The sequence below is a fragment of the Papio anubis genome, chromosome 11 (assembly GCF_008728515.1).
Source record: "Papio anubis isolate 15944 chromosome 11, Panubis1.0, whole genome shotgun sequence".
Lineage (NCBI taxonomy): Eukaryota > Metazoa > Chordata > Mammalia > Primates > Cercopithecidae > Papio > Papio anubis.
The window spans coordinates 105328933-105347334 of record NC_044986.1 but is presented as its reverse complement, the minus strand read 5'-3'; the positions used below and the strand labels follow the sequence as shown (position 1 = coordinate 105347334).

The 18402-nt window shown below is 38.0% G+C and overlaps 1 protein-coding gene across 9 annotated transcripts in view; it reads right to left on the bottom strand.

Annotated features, from left to right (window-relative positions):
- Positions 1-9483: 9483 nt before the first annotated feature.
- NEBL (nebulette) overlaps positions 9484-18402 on the bottom strand; it is a 390871-nt gene continuing 381952 nt past the window's right edge. For all 9 annotated transcript variants that reach the window (XM_017944512.3, XM_031652467.1, XM_017944508.3 and 6 more), the window contains 2 exons: positions 16707-16813; positions 9484-15434 (listed from right to left, as the gene is read on the bottom strand). In XM_017944512.3, coding sequence (XP_017800001.1) covers positions 15258-15434; positions 16707-16813 — 284 coding nt within the window. In that variant the 3' untranslated portion in view covers positions 9484-15257. The remainder of the gene's footprint in view (positions 15435-16706; positions 16814-18402) is intronic.

The window sequence follows — 18402 nt, the reverse complement described above, 5'->3', positions numbered from 1 at the left end:
CCTTGAAGGTGGGAGCAGGGTGGGAGATGTAGAGTAAGGAGGTGCCTGTGTTTCTTGTTGTATTAATGCACACATTGGTGGTGGGCTCCCTCTAGAGTGGGCACAAAGTGAAATGGATCCTGCAACATTGATTCCAACTCCACAGAGAGGGGAGAGATGTCTGCAAGTGGGATGTGTGGAAGACGGTCCTTCTGGAGACTGTAACATAACAACAGTGATGTGGGGCATGCAATAGTGGATTGCATGGCTCAAGATCATTGCCAAGGGTTGGAGTCAGAGCAGAGACACAGGGGCCCAGTCTAACTCTGGAGCTGAGCTTCCTGAGGCAGGGTAGGGCAACAGGAAAGCCTTGAGAGTCAAAACTCTAAGTCCTGGGCTCTGGTTCTAGCTCTGTAATTAACTCACTCTGTGAGCTTGAGCCAATTACATGACCTTTCTGGTTCTGTTTCTTCATCTTTCAAATGTCTTCCTTGGGCACTCAGAAGGTCCCTCCATTCCTAATGCTCTCTTCACTCAGTCCCTTCCAAGGTAGCCTGGTTGTGTGTGGCCACCCACAAGGACCGATTTTTTTTTTTTTTTTTTTTTTTGAGACAGAGTCTTGCTCTGTTGCCCAGGCTGGAGTGCAGTAGAGCAATCTTGGCTCACTGCAACCTCTGCCTTCTGGGTCTTAGCCATTCTTGTGCCTCAGCCTCCCAAGTAGCTGGGATTACAATCATGTGGCACTACGCCCAGCTATTTTTTTTTTTTTATATTTTTAGTAGAGATGGGTTTTCTCCATGTTGCCCAGGCTGGTCTCAAACTCCTGACCTCAAGCACTCTGCCCGCCTCAGCCTCCCAAAGTGCTGGGAGGGAGCCACCGTGTCCACCCAGATTTTTTCATTTCTGTTGTGAGAGTTGTCAGAATGAAACTGAAATCACTGATGTTAAGGAAACCCTGACAAATAGAGCTGCGAAAGGATATGGAGGGAGGGATCTCAGGTTTGCATGCCTGATCATTAAAAAGACTCTACAAAAACCACAACTTTCCACAAAGGCCATTGTAGCCCAACACAAAAAATACTTCTGCAAGAACATGTGTCCAGCAACTGCCTGTCAACCTTGGGCTGGCGTCACCCTTGTTTTTGTTCTCAGTAGCCAAGGATAATTATTTCAAAACAACTATGTAATCCTCCCCATTTCTGCCTTTAGAAACCATTGTCTTTCTTTCCCTCCCCAAATATGCACAAAGTTTACTATAGCATGCAGATTCCCATTACAGTACTCTATTCCAAAATAAACATCTTTTTCTTTTAAAGAGACTCTCTGTTAGTTATTTGGGTTGACGTTGTTATGGGATAAACTGTGCACCCCCTTACAATTCATATGTTGAAGCCCTAGACCCAAACTTTCAGAGTGTGACTGTATTTGGAGATATGGTCTTTAAAGAGATGATTAAGGTAACATAAGGTCATAAGAGTGGGCCCTAGTCTAATATGACTGGTGTCCTTATAGGAAATTAGGACACAGGTACAGAGAGAAGGCCATGTGAAGACACAGGGAGAAGACAACCATCTGCTAGCCAAGGAGAGAGGCCGGACTCTGAAATAACCAATCCAGCTGCCACCTGGTTCTCGGACTTCCAACCTCACTGTGAAAAAAATACATTTCCATCCTCTTTGTACTCAGTTCCCCTCTGGGTTTTCCATTCTATTTATATTTTCTCCCATTTAGCAACCTTAAACACTCATGGGAAAAGTCCCCATTGCACCCTCTCCCTGTCCCTCAACACAATTATCTTTCTCCCTCTGATAGGGTTTGGATATTTGCCCTTCCAAATCTCATGTCGAAATGTAACCCCTCATGTTGGAGGTGGGGCCTAGTGGGAGGTGTCTGGGTCATGTGGACAGATCCCTGACAACTGTCTTGGTGCCATCCTCACAATAATAAGTGAGTTCTCACTCTATGAGGTCACCCGAGATCTGCTTGTCTGAAAGAGCGTGGTACTTCCACCTCTCTCTCGCCATGTAACATTCAGGCTGCCCCTTCACTTTCCAACATGGTTGGAAGCCTCCTGAGGCCTCAACAGAAGCAGATGCCTGCACCATGCCTCCTGTACAGCCTGAAGAACCATGGGCTAAAATAAACCATTTTACATCATCAGTCACCCAGCCTCAGGTATGCCTTTATAGCAACACAAAAACGGACTAACGCGCGCTGTCTCTCTCTTTCTGTTCTATAACACACAGCAATTGTATATGGGGAAATGAAGCCATCAACACACAACATACACAAAGCCGTGTCTGTAACTAAAAGAGTACACATGAAAAGTAACACACACAATAGTATCCAATGCTAGGAAGGGTTTGGTGAAACAGACACTCACATAAACTGTTGGTGGGAGTATATATTTCAGGTAACTTTCTGGAGGTTAATTTGGCCACATACATCAAAAGTTTTAAAAGCATTCACACCCACATGCTGAATATCCCAGGAAACAAAATGAAAGATGAGGAAGTGGGTTGGGGGGAGGAACTGAACTTCCAATGGCCAACTTCACTAGAAATCACAAAAATGAAAATGTATAAAAGAGGAACACTCTATTAATGGTGGGTAGCTAAATTGGTTAATCTTGCCAAGAGACAAATTAATCACCATTAAGAGTCTTAAAATCATATTTTCCTTTTGTCTCAGCAATCTCATTTTAAGGAATTTAGCCCAGTGAAATAATAATGAAAGTAATAGTAAGAACATATTTACTACAATATTTTAAGAGGGATATTATCTTTTCTATTAGTTTTATTTCCATAGGTTTTGGGGGAACAGGTGGTGTTTGATTACATGAAAAGTTCTCTAGTGGTGATTTGTGAGATTTTTGATGCACACATCACCCTAACAGTATACACTGAACCCAATTTGTAGCCTTTTATCCCTCACAGTCCTCCCACCCTTTCCCCCAAGTCCCCAAAGTCCGTTGTATCATTCTTATGCCTTTGCATCCTCATAGCTTAGCTCTCACTTATGAGTGAGAACACACAATGTTTGGTTTTCCATTTCTGAGTTACTTCATCTGAATGTCCAATGAGAGTTAAATAAATAGCGATTTGTCCATATGATGGAATCATTTCCAAAAATGGTTTAATGATCAAAGAAATTTTTCTTATACAATGTTAAATGGGTAAAAACTACAAAAAGTTTCTATAAGTTTTGCTAAAAATATATGCATGTGTGTAAAAATACTCTGGAAAAATATTCATCAACACCCAAAATTCCTGATCATGAATCTCCCCGCATATTTTTTTTTCTTTTCTGTACTCTTCTGAATGTTCTCCAGTAAGGCAGGATTACTTAAAGCAGAAAAGCAACACATCATTTTAAAAATGGAAAAAATAGGCCAGGCACAGTGGCTCACACCTGTAATCCCAGCACTTTGGGAGGTCGAGGTGGGTGGATTGCTTGAGTCCAGGAGGTCTAGACCAGCCTGGGCAACAAAATGAGACCCCATCTTTACAAAATTGTTTTAAAAAATTAGCCAGGCATGGTGGCACACAGCTGCAGTCCCCACTACTCAGGCGGCTGAGATGGGAAGATCACTTGAGCCCAGGAGTTTGAGGCTGCATTGAACTGCGGGCATGCCACTGAACTCCAGCCTGGGTGAGAGAGTGAGACCCTGACAAAAAAAAAAAAAAAAAAAAAGGCATGGGAAGGAAAGAAAAGGAAGGACAAAAATGAAGCACACACACTTGAGAAAGGGATGATCTATTGCAACGTGCCACAAATCTGTCTTACAGGCCCTCGTCTGAGCCCTGCTGGCATCACATGCAGAAGAAACATGTATTAGATGTTTAAGAAATCCAAGTTAAAATGCCATTAAAAAACAAACAAACAAACAAACAAAAACAGATTAGAAGTCCCAAGGCAGTCTAACCACCCAGTCTACAAGAGGACCAGATGGCAGCCTAGACCGCCATACTACATTCTACTTGGGAGAAGGAAGGGCTGGACGTGGAACTGGAGAAGATATTCTGACTTCCTATCCATCCCGTGAAGACCTTGTTCTTCTTTTATCTTAATTTGCAGTTGCAGAGTCTTAAAGAAAATGCGACACTGACTTCCTGGCCTGAGATGGGAGAGTCTAGACTCCATCAAGACTTCTGCTACTCCAAAGCATCCTTGCTGTGGTTTGGGTGATCAAAGTCAGGGCACTGCTTGGGATCACACTCCTCAGGGCATATAACTGGGCTGATGAGCCTATTGGGACATTAAAGGAACGAGAAGGGCAGCTTCAGCTGGGTGCTCATTCCTGTCCTCCCTGTATTAGGTAGATATAGAGTATAGCATGGGAAGCAGACTCGGGGATGGAAGGGACATGATGGCAAAAGACAGAGAGAGGAGCTGGGGTTTTATCTGCTCTTCAAATCAAGTGCCATTTGACTAAGTTCCCAGTTGGCTTACGTCCTCGTCTTCTAATCTATAAAATGGCACACTTATGCAATGTCCTCCTGAAGGTGCGGGTGGACTAAAGCCCCCTGATTGCCTGAAAACCCATGAGTCTGAGTAATGTGCCTGGAAGCAGAGAGAAACTGCTGGCCAAAACTCATCTGCCTCAGTAGTACTCAGCAGAAAGCAGAGGGTCTGCTCAGTTTCCCTCCGATTTCCATAAGTTTCTCAGACTTAAAAAAAAAATTGACAAATGGCTGAGGCATTATAGAATCCTAAAATCAAGGAATGTATCCCAATTTGTACACTTGCATGAAGTCAATTTTCATCATTTTCCCAATGCTTTCTAAATCAAGAAAGGCTAAGCTACAAAACAGAGTGCAGCATTATTTTGGAGACATCACTAAACTACAAAGGCATGAAAAGATAAATAAGGATGATGTGTGGAGATTCTACTTCCTGATCCTGAGATAATTATTAATAAGTAATGAGTAATAACTTCCTGATCCTAAAATAATTTTGAAAGATACATTTCTGCTTGAAGCTAAAACTGAATTTCTCACCAAAGTGAGACATCGGGAATTTCAGGTCTGCCTTGGCTTCAAATGTTTCCTTCCTTCTCTTCTCTACCAGAGATGATCCCGTCCTACAGATAATCACTTACCTGTCGGGGTCACCTTTGGCATTAGGACTTCTTACTTACTGCTAAGCCCCATCCTCTCCAGTGGATCATAATCCAGCTCTTTGATCTGTGCATGAATATAATTGACGCTGTCAAATTCTTAAAGGTTATATATATTATGAAACTGCTATTGAAGCGTCTCAGTGACAATCAAGTAACTTATATCAAGACCAAAAGCCCTGTTCAAAGCTCTGAAAGTGTTTTAGTGTTTTCCAAACATGAAACTTTTGAATGATCCTAAGAGGCTGCACAGGATAATTATAGTTCTCATACCATAAATACGTTTTGTTTGCCGGTTTTGAAAATAAATCATCCCAGGGACCATTCCTACCCAACCTCCACGTCTTTCTGGGACAGAAATCATAGGAGATGGAAAAATCCCCCTGGGCCTGCTTCTTGTTTTTCCAGCTAGAGGATGGTTGCAGGCAAGAGTCACGTTGAACTGCTAGAGCTGTGGCCCAGACACTCCTGGAAGGAGCCTCGGCAGGTGAAATGCACAAAACAAGGTTATCCTGCAAGATTTTCAGGCTCCTTTCCTCCCAGTCCCACTGACATGAACATAAACAGTGGGAATATGCTTGCAAACAAACCCTGAGTTACAATATAGATGTGACACTATAGTTAGGTCATAAGAGCTACCCTTTTAAAATTTTTACAAAAATCAACACACCAAAAAAGATGTAGAGGTCCAGAAATCATCTTATGCAGCACTGTTTGGGAAGCCAAAAAATTTCTTTCAAAAGAAAGAAGTACACGCAACCAGGAAACGTTTTATCATGACTGTTCCCACAACAAGCATTTTGTTAGGCATTGATTATGGGAATCAAATATGTCCAAAATATTCCCGATTATTAATTTAAATGGCCCAAGTTTAAGTGCGCAAGCATACGGTTAGACTCTTAAAGGAAACAGGTGTTCAAAATTCTTGCTAGAATTCTATAAACAAAGTTGTGACTCACCTCACAGCAAGGATGTGTTCTAAATGATTACAAACAACTTCCTTGCACTGCAAGTTATTTTTCTGTGTGTTGCCCAGGTATTGTAGCATATCTAACTCACATCACATATTAGATGGGAATGACGATCCCTGAATGTTAAATCTAAAATGGGAGAGCACAGTATTTTTAATCAATGGTTCTGCTGCAGACTGTACCATAATAAACTCCAGTAAGCACACGCTGTCCCAAAATATTCAGGGAGGAAGTAAGGATACACAGGAAAGCCTATGTAATAACCAATTATCCAAAAAAGGAAGCGAAGTATTCCACATCTGTAGTGCTTTGTTTATATAATTAACTCTTTGCAACCTGCTGAATCTCATAAAAGTGAAATAAGTCATAATTAGAATAAAAGGGTGTGCTGACACATAAATTTGTCCATAAGCATGTGCTGACTTTTGTCCACAAGGAATTTAATGGTATTAAAAATACAAAACCTAGCATTGTTACTGAAATTAAAATTTGGGAGAAGACAGGAGTATTTCTGTCACTAACTGCTGATGACTAAATTTTCCCATGTGTCTCATGCTTACATGAATTTGGACGGCACTCAAGGCTCAAATAGCAGTTCCTCAAAGAACTCTTCCAGGCCCTCTCTCCCGAGTCCACAGCTCGTGGGTTCCAGCGACAAGGACTCGCGGCACACTAGGCTTCCCTTTCATGACATCTCTTAAACTGTAATTAAGTAATTAATTGTATAAGTATATAATTAGTTGTTTGATGTCAGTCTTTCCCTAACAGTATGAACGCTTTATGAAGAAAATGCCTGTGTTCCGTGCCTTGAATCAAGCAAACACTGAATAATTATATGTCGAATGAATAAATTATAATTACTGTTTCTTCTGTTTCATTAAGAGCCATCACTGAGTAAGCCTGGAAGAATTAAGTACTTCTTAATAAAGCTCTGCTAAAACAACTTGACTTTTATCATCAGAGCCTATGACACTCTCTAAGGTGGTCTCTGCTATCCCCTTCTTCTTTGCCAAACATTCAAAAATCAATAAGAACATTGTCTAAACTCCCAAATTCTTCCTTTGTACATGTGTACTGGTAAAAGTGAAATTCATTTGATATTATTGATGCCCTTCCCAGGGCCCAGGAAAACAACTTCTAACTACTAAAGTGATTTTAGGTAGGATATATAAATATCATAAAGCAAAACAGTAAAATTTAAAACAACCCTGTGACATTTTAACATAATAATGTAATTGGCATTGCAATCACATTTGCTATTTAGTGGTTTGTCTGGGGGGCGGGGAACATTGTGCAACTCTCCTGCTCACTCTTAAAATTTGTTCCTTGTCAAAATGTTATCTTTTTACTTTGTCAGATATGAAAACTATGAAGCCAGAAATGGTGACGCATGCCTGTAACCCCCAAAATTTGAGAGGCTGTGGCAGGAGGATCGCTTGAGCCCAGGAGTTCAAGACCAGCTCTGGCAACATAGTGAGACCCCATCTCTACAAAAAATAATAATTAAAAAAAAAAAAAAAAAAAAAAAAAAAACCTTAAAAAAAAAAAAGATTAGTTAGGCACAGTGGTGTGTGCTTGTAGTCCCAGCTACTCGGGAGCCTGGGAGATGAAGGCTGTAGTGAGCTATAATTGTATCACTGCACTCCAGCTTGGGCAACAGAGCAAGACACTGTCTCAAAACTGTATAAGTAAATAATAACCCTATAATCTGTGCCAATGAATGTATATGGCGGCTTTGTTAGTCTAAATCTCTGATTGCTTGCAAGCCATAGAAAGCCTTTCAAAGGCACCTCCAGGAAACCTTACGTACAGGTGTGGAAAGGAGCGTAGGATTTGGCCTTGTTGGGGGCTCTAAGGGCATGCAGGACAGCAAAGGAGGTAGCCTCCTGGACTCAAGAGGCTGTCCTGAGCTCAGGCCTCTTCAGGGAGATCTGAGCAGGTTCAGCCACCACCATCCCTGTTAGGCAAAGTCTTGTGTAGCCCTGCAGAGTCAATTCAATCCAATCAGCTGGGACCAGGGAAGTGACAGCATGTGGGACAGAGCATGGTTATCCACAAAAATTAATGAAAAAGTTAGTTGGGGCCACATAGCCTTGGACAGTAACCCTCTGGAAAAATGGCAAGAAGTGTGACTGTCCTGTGTTAAGAATCATAAACCAGTTCCCTTCAAGAGTGATCTGATGACTCAATTTGGGATGCAGAAAAGTTTCCTCTTTCCTCAGGTAGAATAACAGGAGTTTAGATGTTGTCCATTTCTCTATTTTAGTTTACTATTCTCTTTCATGTTTGCTGCTCAAAACAGAAAAGGAACTGTGTATGTGGAGGGGGAAGCTACAAAGATTAAAATGCCATAACGTAAACACAAAATCAGCAACTAGACCCTTGGTTCTAATACTGACTTTGCAACTTTTGAATCCATTTTCTCATTCTGCTTTTCTTTCATTAGAACTCTGCAGCCCCCAAATACAAACATAATAGACAAAGGCCTGAGAATTTTGCTTAGAATGACAGAAAGGAGCTAGAGTTCACAACTGGACCATATCCAGTTTTCTGCCATAACAAAACTCATATTCAAACCCTCTGTATAGGAGAAGCATATATTAGTCCATTTTCACACTACTATAAAGAACTGCCTGAGATGTGGAAATTAAAAAGGAAAGAGGTTTAATTGACTCACAGTTCAGAATGGCTGGGGAGGCCTCAGGAAACTTACAATCATGGTGGAAGGCGAAGGGAAAGCAAGGTGCCTTCTTCACAAGGTGGCATAAAGGAGAATAAACACAGGAGGAACTACCAAACACTTAGTAAACCATGAGATCTCGTGAGAACTCACTCACTATCACGAGCACAGGGTATGGGAAACCGACCCCGTGATTCAATTACCTCCACCTGGTCTCTCCCTTGACACGTGTGGATTAGGGAGATGATGGGGATTACAATTCAAGATGTGATCTTGGGTGGGAACACAGCCAAACCATATCAAAGGAGATTATATAAAGAAAAGAGCAAAACTTTCCCTTTTTACTTTTTAGTTTATTATATATGAGTATTTTTATAGAAAGTTATTTTGGTAGAAAAGTTGTTTGGTGGGTATGTCACAGTTACCTGTAAAACTAACCTCACAAATGCTTAAGATAATAAAATTATAAGCACAGTCTATTTAAAACCTAAATTAGTTTTTGTCAGAAAAAAAAAAAATCTAAAGTATTCATTTCCTCTGTGGCCTGGGTTGTAAACAGTACATTTATAATCGTGAATGGAAAAAAAAATAGTCTCAGAGGGGAAAAAAGGTAGTAAATTCTTCAAATAAATAACTGTGCTGCCTTGTAATTTCAAATACGGTGTGTTTAAATCATAATACTATCAAAATATTCATTTCATACTTATGGAATATAAAAACCAGAAAATCCAATATTTGGAAGAAGTGTTTATTCTATGAGATGTCATCCGCAAAGTTTATCAATTTACAATTAGGAAGGATTATGAGCCAAAGACCAACTTTTACAAAATAATACAGTAAGACTAGCATCCAAATCGCATAGATTTATGTGAGAGTGAAAAATAGGGAATCACTCACTTTTTCAATTATCGGAAGCATGGGGGGGGGGAAAAAGCAATTGTGTTCTATGATAAATGAGCCTTTCTTAGCTGAGAAATCAGTTTCTTCCCATTTTATGTACTCAATTTGCACACTTTCTATTCTCTGCTCCAAGCCATTTCTTTCATCTTAAGAATATAAGGAAATTAGAACTGTACTATTGAGGACATATGAGGAATTTATTCTTGAAAGACGTTAACTACAATGAAGCATTGTTGCAGTGCTTTGATATAAAATCAGAAAGATACTGAGCTTGGAAAAGCATAATATTGTTATTACTTACAACTAAGTTCATTTGGGGGAGGAAAATATCTTGACTGATTCAGCAATGTAAATACACTGAAGCCAGCACACACCTCTGATGTGATTTGATGTGAGCTGTCATGTTACTCAGACCCAGGGTATTATGAGGGTGCATTACTTACATCTAACAACCCATGCTCCAGGAAACCACGGGGAGAGCCAAGAAGTAGAACCATTTTTTTATATCCTGCATTTATTTAAGCAAACCAAATGTGTAGAGATAGGAAATTAATGTGTTATAATGTTTTACAAATACAGAGAGAAGACACAGAATATTAAGACCCTGAAGAGAGTGCATTTGAGAACACAGTTTTATCATAGGAGATCACTTGCAGGGAACACATTAAAGCCATTGCTGACACAGCCATCTGTCATTCCTGGTTTGCCGTCATTCAAGTAGTTTCAATAGCTAAATCGGTGATTTGCTTTTAAACAAATATTAATGTTAATGATTAGGGTAGCCTTGAAGGGTTTGTGAGTGACTATACTATACAATGTGATGCTAGGCTTAATGTGTCATTTCAATGCTGTTGTACATTATGCAGGGGAAATAATGTCTTATTACACATTAACTGCGACATCCACTAAAATGTGAACTAGTTTGCATAGGTTAGTCCTTTGGGCAGCGCGATGTTGCTCTAGTCCACCAAGGCTTAAAGATTCACAGTGTAGAGGAAAAAAATATGAATTAAAGCATTTCTACTAAAATATATTTTAATAGCTGGTGTTAACAATTTGCATAACAAAAGCCAAATTATATTAATAACATTGTAAAATTCTGTGAAGCCCCTTCATTTGGAAAACATTCAATGTTTTCTTCAAAACTGTTACACTCTCAAAGTTAGTCTTGCAAATTAATCATCAACCACAATTCTACATATTTTGAAGCAAATAGAAGCCAAACTGCACAATGGTTCAATTTTGATCACAGGTCAAATATCAAGTTTCACATCATGCCTGTAATACACCTGGTGATGCTTCCTAAATGCTCAGCAATTCATTGCATGGACACTGGAGAATGGGACTGTGATGCAGTTTTCTCTTTTCCTTTAAAGTACATCATTCTTAACAGCAACTGGATTACAAAGAAGTAGATACTATGCAAACTGGATACCATATATCAAACACAAAAATCCTATGGAATTCCCACGAATATACTGAAGTCATACAGACAATTGAGAAAATTTGCTCAAAGATTCTTCCAAGTTTATGGATTCAAGTAGTCTAAGCATCATGGAATAATAACCACAGAAGCAACATACAATGCCTTGACTTTTTTGATCAACAGTTGACAGTTAGTTGCCAGGAAAGGGTCCAAAAGGCATGGAATACTTCAGAGACTTTTATTTTAGCATCCTTGTTAGTTTACATAGCTTCTTACTTAACTAAAAGCTCTCCCACCTCCATATCATGTTACCCAAAACAACCACAATCTAGCCACTTTTAGATTATCAGAAACAAATCGCTATGGTATAATTAATTTATGAAGTGAAGTTCATCTTGTGTAGTGAATCCAGCCTCATAATTATTCTATCTTACAATAGGCATTTTAAATCCCAAATCTAAAGTTAATGTTTATATAACTCAACTGTATATAAATCCACAAAGAACCTTCCAGAAATAGAGGGAAGAAGTGGGCATTTTCTAAAGTTCTAAATCTTTAGAGATAAAATACAATCATCAGCTAACACCTTTAATATCTGTCAGGAGCATCCTACTTCCCTACCACAAAAATATCAATCATGTGTAATAAAATATTACTACAGAATACGCAGCAACTTTCTTGCTTGGTTTTCTTTCCAAGACCATACTAGACAAACAAGAATAATCAAAAAGGCACCTATATTTGTATATATCTGTATTATAGTTTTGGTATATATTTTATCCACTTTCTATAGGGATGTGTTATTAAAGATCACACACGTTTTCTTCACCTTTTATTGAAAACATTCCACTGGAGATGGATGAACCTGAAAACGAGGTACACCCCTTGAACTTCCACTGTCTTTTTAGAAAAGTCTTGTTCCTCATTCCCAGAGTGCTGTCAAGCTCAGCATGGAGAAGAGGTAAAAAGACTGTGGCACATTGGAAAAACCAGATCTGCATCTTCTTCAAGAAATAAACCCAGTGGCCAGAGAGGGGCTGGTCTAATCTTATCCATATTCCTACAAGGTGCTTGAGGAAACTGTGCTTACAAATGCCTGTGTGGTGTATGGAGGTCGGGGAGACCTGGGATCATCAAGAGCCTCCTCCATGGACATTTGATAACCAGATAAATATTTCAAACTGGGCTACACTGCAAGTGTGTAAACAATAACAAGAAGACATGAAGGATTCATTTTGCCATAGGTTAGAAATAGAAAGCTTTCTAGAGAACAAGAATTATTAGTAAAAACATACTACAAAAGCTTACGACAAAAGCAATATATTCTGTTGCTATACTTTGCTCGAGAGAAAGAGAGAGGATCCCCATACAGCTTTGTTTTCAGAACCTTTTAAAAGTGTATCAAACTGTTCCTTGTGCTTCTGTCAGGCTTGAGAACACATCAGACTTCAGAAAGACAGGTGCATGCTCTCTGTGCTTGGACATTTACACAGTCATCTTTAACTCAATTTTTAAAATCTTCTTTAGCTGTCAGCTTTATGCACAAGATACTTGTTGCCCCATTGAAGGTGGGAGGGAAGGACATGGAAAGTGGAAAAGTTGTTCAGGCATGTAATTTTGTTTAAATGATGCTTTTAAAAATAGCACTTTGGTTTTATACATATACTTTTCCAATATTTCTCCTGAGATTCTTAACATCCTGACAAGCTTTATTAACAACTGCCAACACTACCAAATTATGGCCTCAAAAGCATGCAACATCTTGTTCAGTTTCAGTCTTCATTATAAAATAACTACCCGCTAGTTGAATTCTGATCAGATCTTAATTCCTAAAGGCTTGAAGCAGAAATATTTTGCTATGCAAACATTATTACATGAAGCTTAAACTTTTAGGAGACTTATTCCTCAAATATGTATTGACTTTTATGTTCAGTGAATCTGGTTTTGAAACGGGTGGATGAAATTACTTTCCTGATTACAAGCATTATTTCAAGTCAGTTTTCATCACGGTTCCTATAAATGTGCTATTTATCCCAAAATTGTACCTGTCCTACATTTAGTCTGAACATTTAATCAACAACTACTCTTTCTTATAATCACAAAAGAAAATGGCCTGCCTGGGTGAAATGTAAATATATACTTAGTAAAATAAAATTGAGCAGGTATTTTATCCTCAGTTTTAATGACAGATATTCTTGCAAAAATATTGCAAGTTCAGTTTATTTTTGTAGGGTTGTGTACAATGTACCAAAACAGATAAGGGGTTTTATCACTTTAATCACGACTGGCCATTTCAATGAGAGAAAACCAGCCAAACCCCCTTTAAAGAAGTCTCTAGTTATTTGCCTGCATTTATTTTTTCAACTTTATGTCAGTGACATATAGATGCAGCTTCAGTGTAATAAAGCTTATTTGCTCTTTTAGCCTAATAAAATGAAATCACAGATTTTCAAAAGCATGTGCTAACTTTTCTAAAGTGTAAATAAATTAGCTTTGGCCTTTGGACTAGTAAACCCTTCCTTAAAAGATGTTTTACAGGAAGTTTTGTTAATTTCCTTGAATATAACATATAAGGCAGATATCCCCAAAACCCATACTTTAGTACATTTTCGCAATGTTTGCTTTTTCGGTTTTATCATAACTGTGAAATCAGACCCTAAATGAATGCTACCCTGTTGCAGGTCACAGTAAACGGCACAATCAGAAAGACACAGGCTTGCTGATGGGCGCCAGTGGCTTGGTGACCTTGACTGCAGGCTCTGGATGAAATTTCAAGACCCACCAGCAAGGGCTAGTGAAAGCCTGCAAAGTCACTTATTCGAAAATCAAAACATGACAACGCTTTCTTTCTTAGAGAACAGGCTCTTGGGCCTGTACTGAAAAATCTCTGATGACATTCCTGTTTCATTCCCTTAAACATGATTTAGAAAATAAAAGCCAGAAGACGGAAAAGCACATCTTTTGATTAACCAGTTTTGGTGGCTAGATTTCCATTCCAGAATTTGAATACCATTTTCCAAAAGAAGACACCAGATCATCTCTGTATGGAATTGGTAACTTTGTTTGCCGGGTATTTTTCCAGTCACACTCCAGCTTCCATTGCTTCATTGGCTCCTGTTACATTTTCTTCACTTTGAAATCAATGATGGCATTAAGTTAATCAAAGCTGTTCAACAGAACACCTAAATCGCTTATTTACTAGATTATACATGTTATTTCCTAAGGTGTAAATCCTTCAAAACTAGAGTGCAATGCAGGAGGAAAATCTCAAGCATCTTTTCAAAGTATGTTTTTCTGATGAGCTGGCGACTAGAGGAAGAAAGGGCTTTTAGGTATCAGTCACCCTTTTTGCTTCAATAATAGGAACGCGCAGTGCAGCTGCCTATGTTACAGAAGCTTGAATCTACATGACATGCAACAGGGTAAATGCTACTAGGGAAATTATATCAATGACATTATAATTTGCCCTTTGCAGAGTAGCTGTGAAGTTATTTGGTCCTGGCGTTCCGTGGAACGGAGCATAGACTTGGGTCCATAGAATATAAATGGAGAGTAGGAGATGCCTTGGTACAAATGAGAAATAAATAGATCCCAGTCAGCCTAGGGAACAAGGAAATTTCTCTGTTTAGTAGAAGTTTCTAGATCCCTAAGGCCACCAGTCAATATAATTTTAACCAGACTGTCCTTCTGCCACTGTTTACACTTATTATATTGGGCAATTTTCACTAATATTGGAAATTGCCTCATGACTCAAAAGCAAAATGGGTTTTAAATTATTGGCTGCATTACCAAGTTAAGAGAATTGGCTTGGGGTGATTCCAAAGTGACAGCTAAGAAGTTTCATATACACGCTACATTTAAGGGACAATCAACATCTCTAGTAAAGTCTACAAAAATACATTTCCCAGAAGGGTTCAATAGCCAATCAAAGGAAACCATGAACACAATTAGCAGCACCAGGTGTCCAGACACAATGATTTTTGTTTGCAGGAATTACTGAAAATGCTGCTGTTTTCAGCCCAGAGGTCATTCCTTCTTCCTGGTACCTGTGTGTCTAATTGTCAAAGGAAGGATACATCATTGTAAAATAATGGCCAAGTTGTCTTAAAAGTATCTTCTATCTTTTAAAAAGATTAGGTTTAGGATACATTAGAATAAAGCTCAAAGGGCAGGGAGAAATAATTAATTAACAAACTCAATGTAATTCGCTGGGAGCATTCCCGTTCTCCCTGTTCTCTGCACTGTGCCGTACATCCAGCCATCATCAATGGGCTGCACGTTGACAATGTAGTCGCCGTCTCGAAAGGAGACCTCATCTTCATCCTGGGCACTGTAATCATACATGGCTCGGTAGGTCCTCTGAGAAAGGAAGAAGGGATTATACGATGAATACCAAAATAGCTACAGTCACAAATTCCAATCACAACACATCGACCCAGACATAAAGGAACTATTAGGAATGTTTTCAAACACATGGACCTCTGGAAATCTGTAAACTTAGCATCTCATCGTGCCGATCTCAAGTTTCCTAGTCTAGCAAAAAGCTTAATATTTTTGGAACAGGGATAGAAAAGTCACTAAATACAACAGCTAGCCCATCAAAAAGTAGGCTTTGAAATAATAAAGCCAAGTTCCCCTCAACTTCACATAACCCCAGAAACCTTAGATTATATGTGATTTCATATTCTTCAGAGAACAAAACTCGTCATATGTCGGAGAAGTCCAAATCTCTCCTGGCAATGTACTTTTCTTAAGTAGATGCTAAAAGTATTTATTTCCTCTTAAAAATATGTAAAACAAACGAAAGAAAAAACCCGTAATATATTCACTATATAGGTTTCTGTATCACTATGGGAGAAATTTAGCATATAAATCTTCTGAATGCTAAGGTACATACTCAATTGTACTTATTATATTATGATTATAATGAGTTTTCCTATATTTGTTTTTGTTTAAGGTTAAGCATTTAGCTAACATTAACATCAGACAATCTCAAAATCAAGTATATTCACAGACTGAGGACATTGGCTGGGACCCAAAGAATTTTAGAGCAATTCAAGTTACCGGACAGTGTAGAAGAGTTTTCTAGGTGTTAAGGCAAAGACCAAGAGACTATGTCAAGGACTTGTAGAAGAAATTTCCGCATGAGAAGCCAAGTATAACTAGCAAATGTTGAACACTGCTTCCAAATTTTACACTGAATATATGGACCAGTTCTTCAAGATTTCCAATGGGAGATTTGAAGATATATTTTGGCCACATAATTTAGGCTTTTGTGTTCATTTTAAGATGAACTTGTAAATACAACCATCAATATCTGTGCTCCTAAGGCCTGAATAAAGATCATAATCAGCTAGTACCAATATGAAGCAACAACTAGGATATTGTACTGGTAGATTTTTTGGATGCCTTATTGTTTTATATAATGCTTATTATTGCCTTCCTTTCTCAACAGTTTATCTCTGTAAGCTTTTTGCTTCCTTCAAAAGAGTTGTATAAATGGCAATACATCATCATTTATCTTTGAATGAAAATACCCAATATTCAGTCAACTCTATTCCACATGTATTTACACGCTTGAGGTGAAATGGAAAGACCAGATAAGGAGGAACATATCAAAGGGACACTTACTAGATTTGGTGAATGCTGCATTGATCTCATGGATGACACACTGGTCTGGTGCATGTAGCCATAGCCTTGGGAATGGCTTTGCTGATAGGCTCCGGGAAGAACAGGTGCTGCGTGTTAAACATACACACACACAAAGATTCCTTAAAGCTAGCCTCGAAACACCCATCCCAAGCCCTCAGAGTGATGTTATGCTCTGCTAGAAGCTTCTGAAACAAAATGCCTTTTCAGTGTTGTGAAATTTGGGTTGCAGTGTTGTAAGTGATCTCCAGATTAGTAGAAATCTTAGTAATTAGGGAAACATAATTTGGCATGCAGTTAAACATACTTTAAACATTCTTGTTGCTCTATTGCAGATGCTATGTTAAAAACATAAACAAAAATTTTTCATACTCCCTTAATGAAATCATGTTTTTATTTGACCATGTGATCCTTTTAGGCATTTTCCAAAAGAAAAATAAGAATTTTAAAGGAATTTAATGACAGAGTATAAACATTTTCACAGGGTATTTCTCATATAACAGATACTGTCAATATTTCAAGACATACAGCTGAATGTTACTTTTACAAAGATGGCAAACATAACGTATGTTTAGCAACATATGTTTGTCAGTAGTTAAAAAGTCTACACCCTTTAAAGAAACATTTACTCAGAATATACGACGTCTTTGTTTTATGAATAAGTGATATTCAGCTGACTTATCAAGACTAAGTAAGTCAGCTAAATATGTTACAAAAGCCCGAGAAAACAAACCACTTAAAGAATTTCATAAATATTATTGTTCTATATTAAAAATATATCAAAATAGTATTCCTTTAGTTTGTGCTCTCCAAACCACTAATTATGACATTCAAAAGGCATAGTTCATGTTTTGAAGAGCTCAAAATTCTAGAGAAGCCAACACAGAAACTAGATTTTAAAATCCCACAGAATCAGCAGACATAAGCTTGTGTGTTTCTCTGTGAACGTATTTAAGTTACCTGTCGCCAGAAACATGAGCTATATATGATGGTATTTTCATAGCAGGCCCTTCATTGTCTTTTGAATAATTTATATGCTACATTAGTATATTTATATGTCATATGTGCTATAAAATACATAATAGTTTGCCATTTTTGTTTAATCATATTGAGTATATAAAGTAATTATAATGGGTTGATTTATTCAGAACAGTTTTTATAGTAAAAGAAATAAGATTTAATTCTGGGTGCTATGAATAATTAATATTTTATAAGTAGAAAATTCACTCTAATGATAAGTGAGATCATCAATACTTATAATAAGTTTAATCATCAGAAAATTACAAGTCATTTAATATGTTCTCCAGATGATAATTATATTAGATTGAAAGGGGATTTTTTAAATAGTTCTTGAGTGAATTTATCTTATAAAGTTATTACAAATTATGCTTTATGTCCAGATAGGGGACCAAAAAGAAATAGCCAAGATCTCCACTTGAATTATAGTATATTATAGTCATTAAAACATGATTAAATATTAAATACTTAGAAAAGAACACTTTTTAACTTTATCAACAAAATTTAAGTATTTGATGTCAAGAGATATTAAGGATATTGTCAAAATCCACTCATGAAGAAAAAAGAATGAAATTCCCATAGGTCTCCAGGCCCTCTTAATTAGCTGAGTAAGGAGGCTTTTCTATGTATTAGAATCTGGAAGCACTGACCATTTATTCAT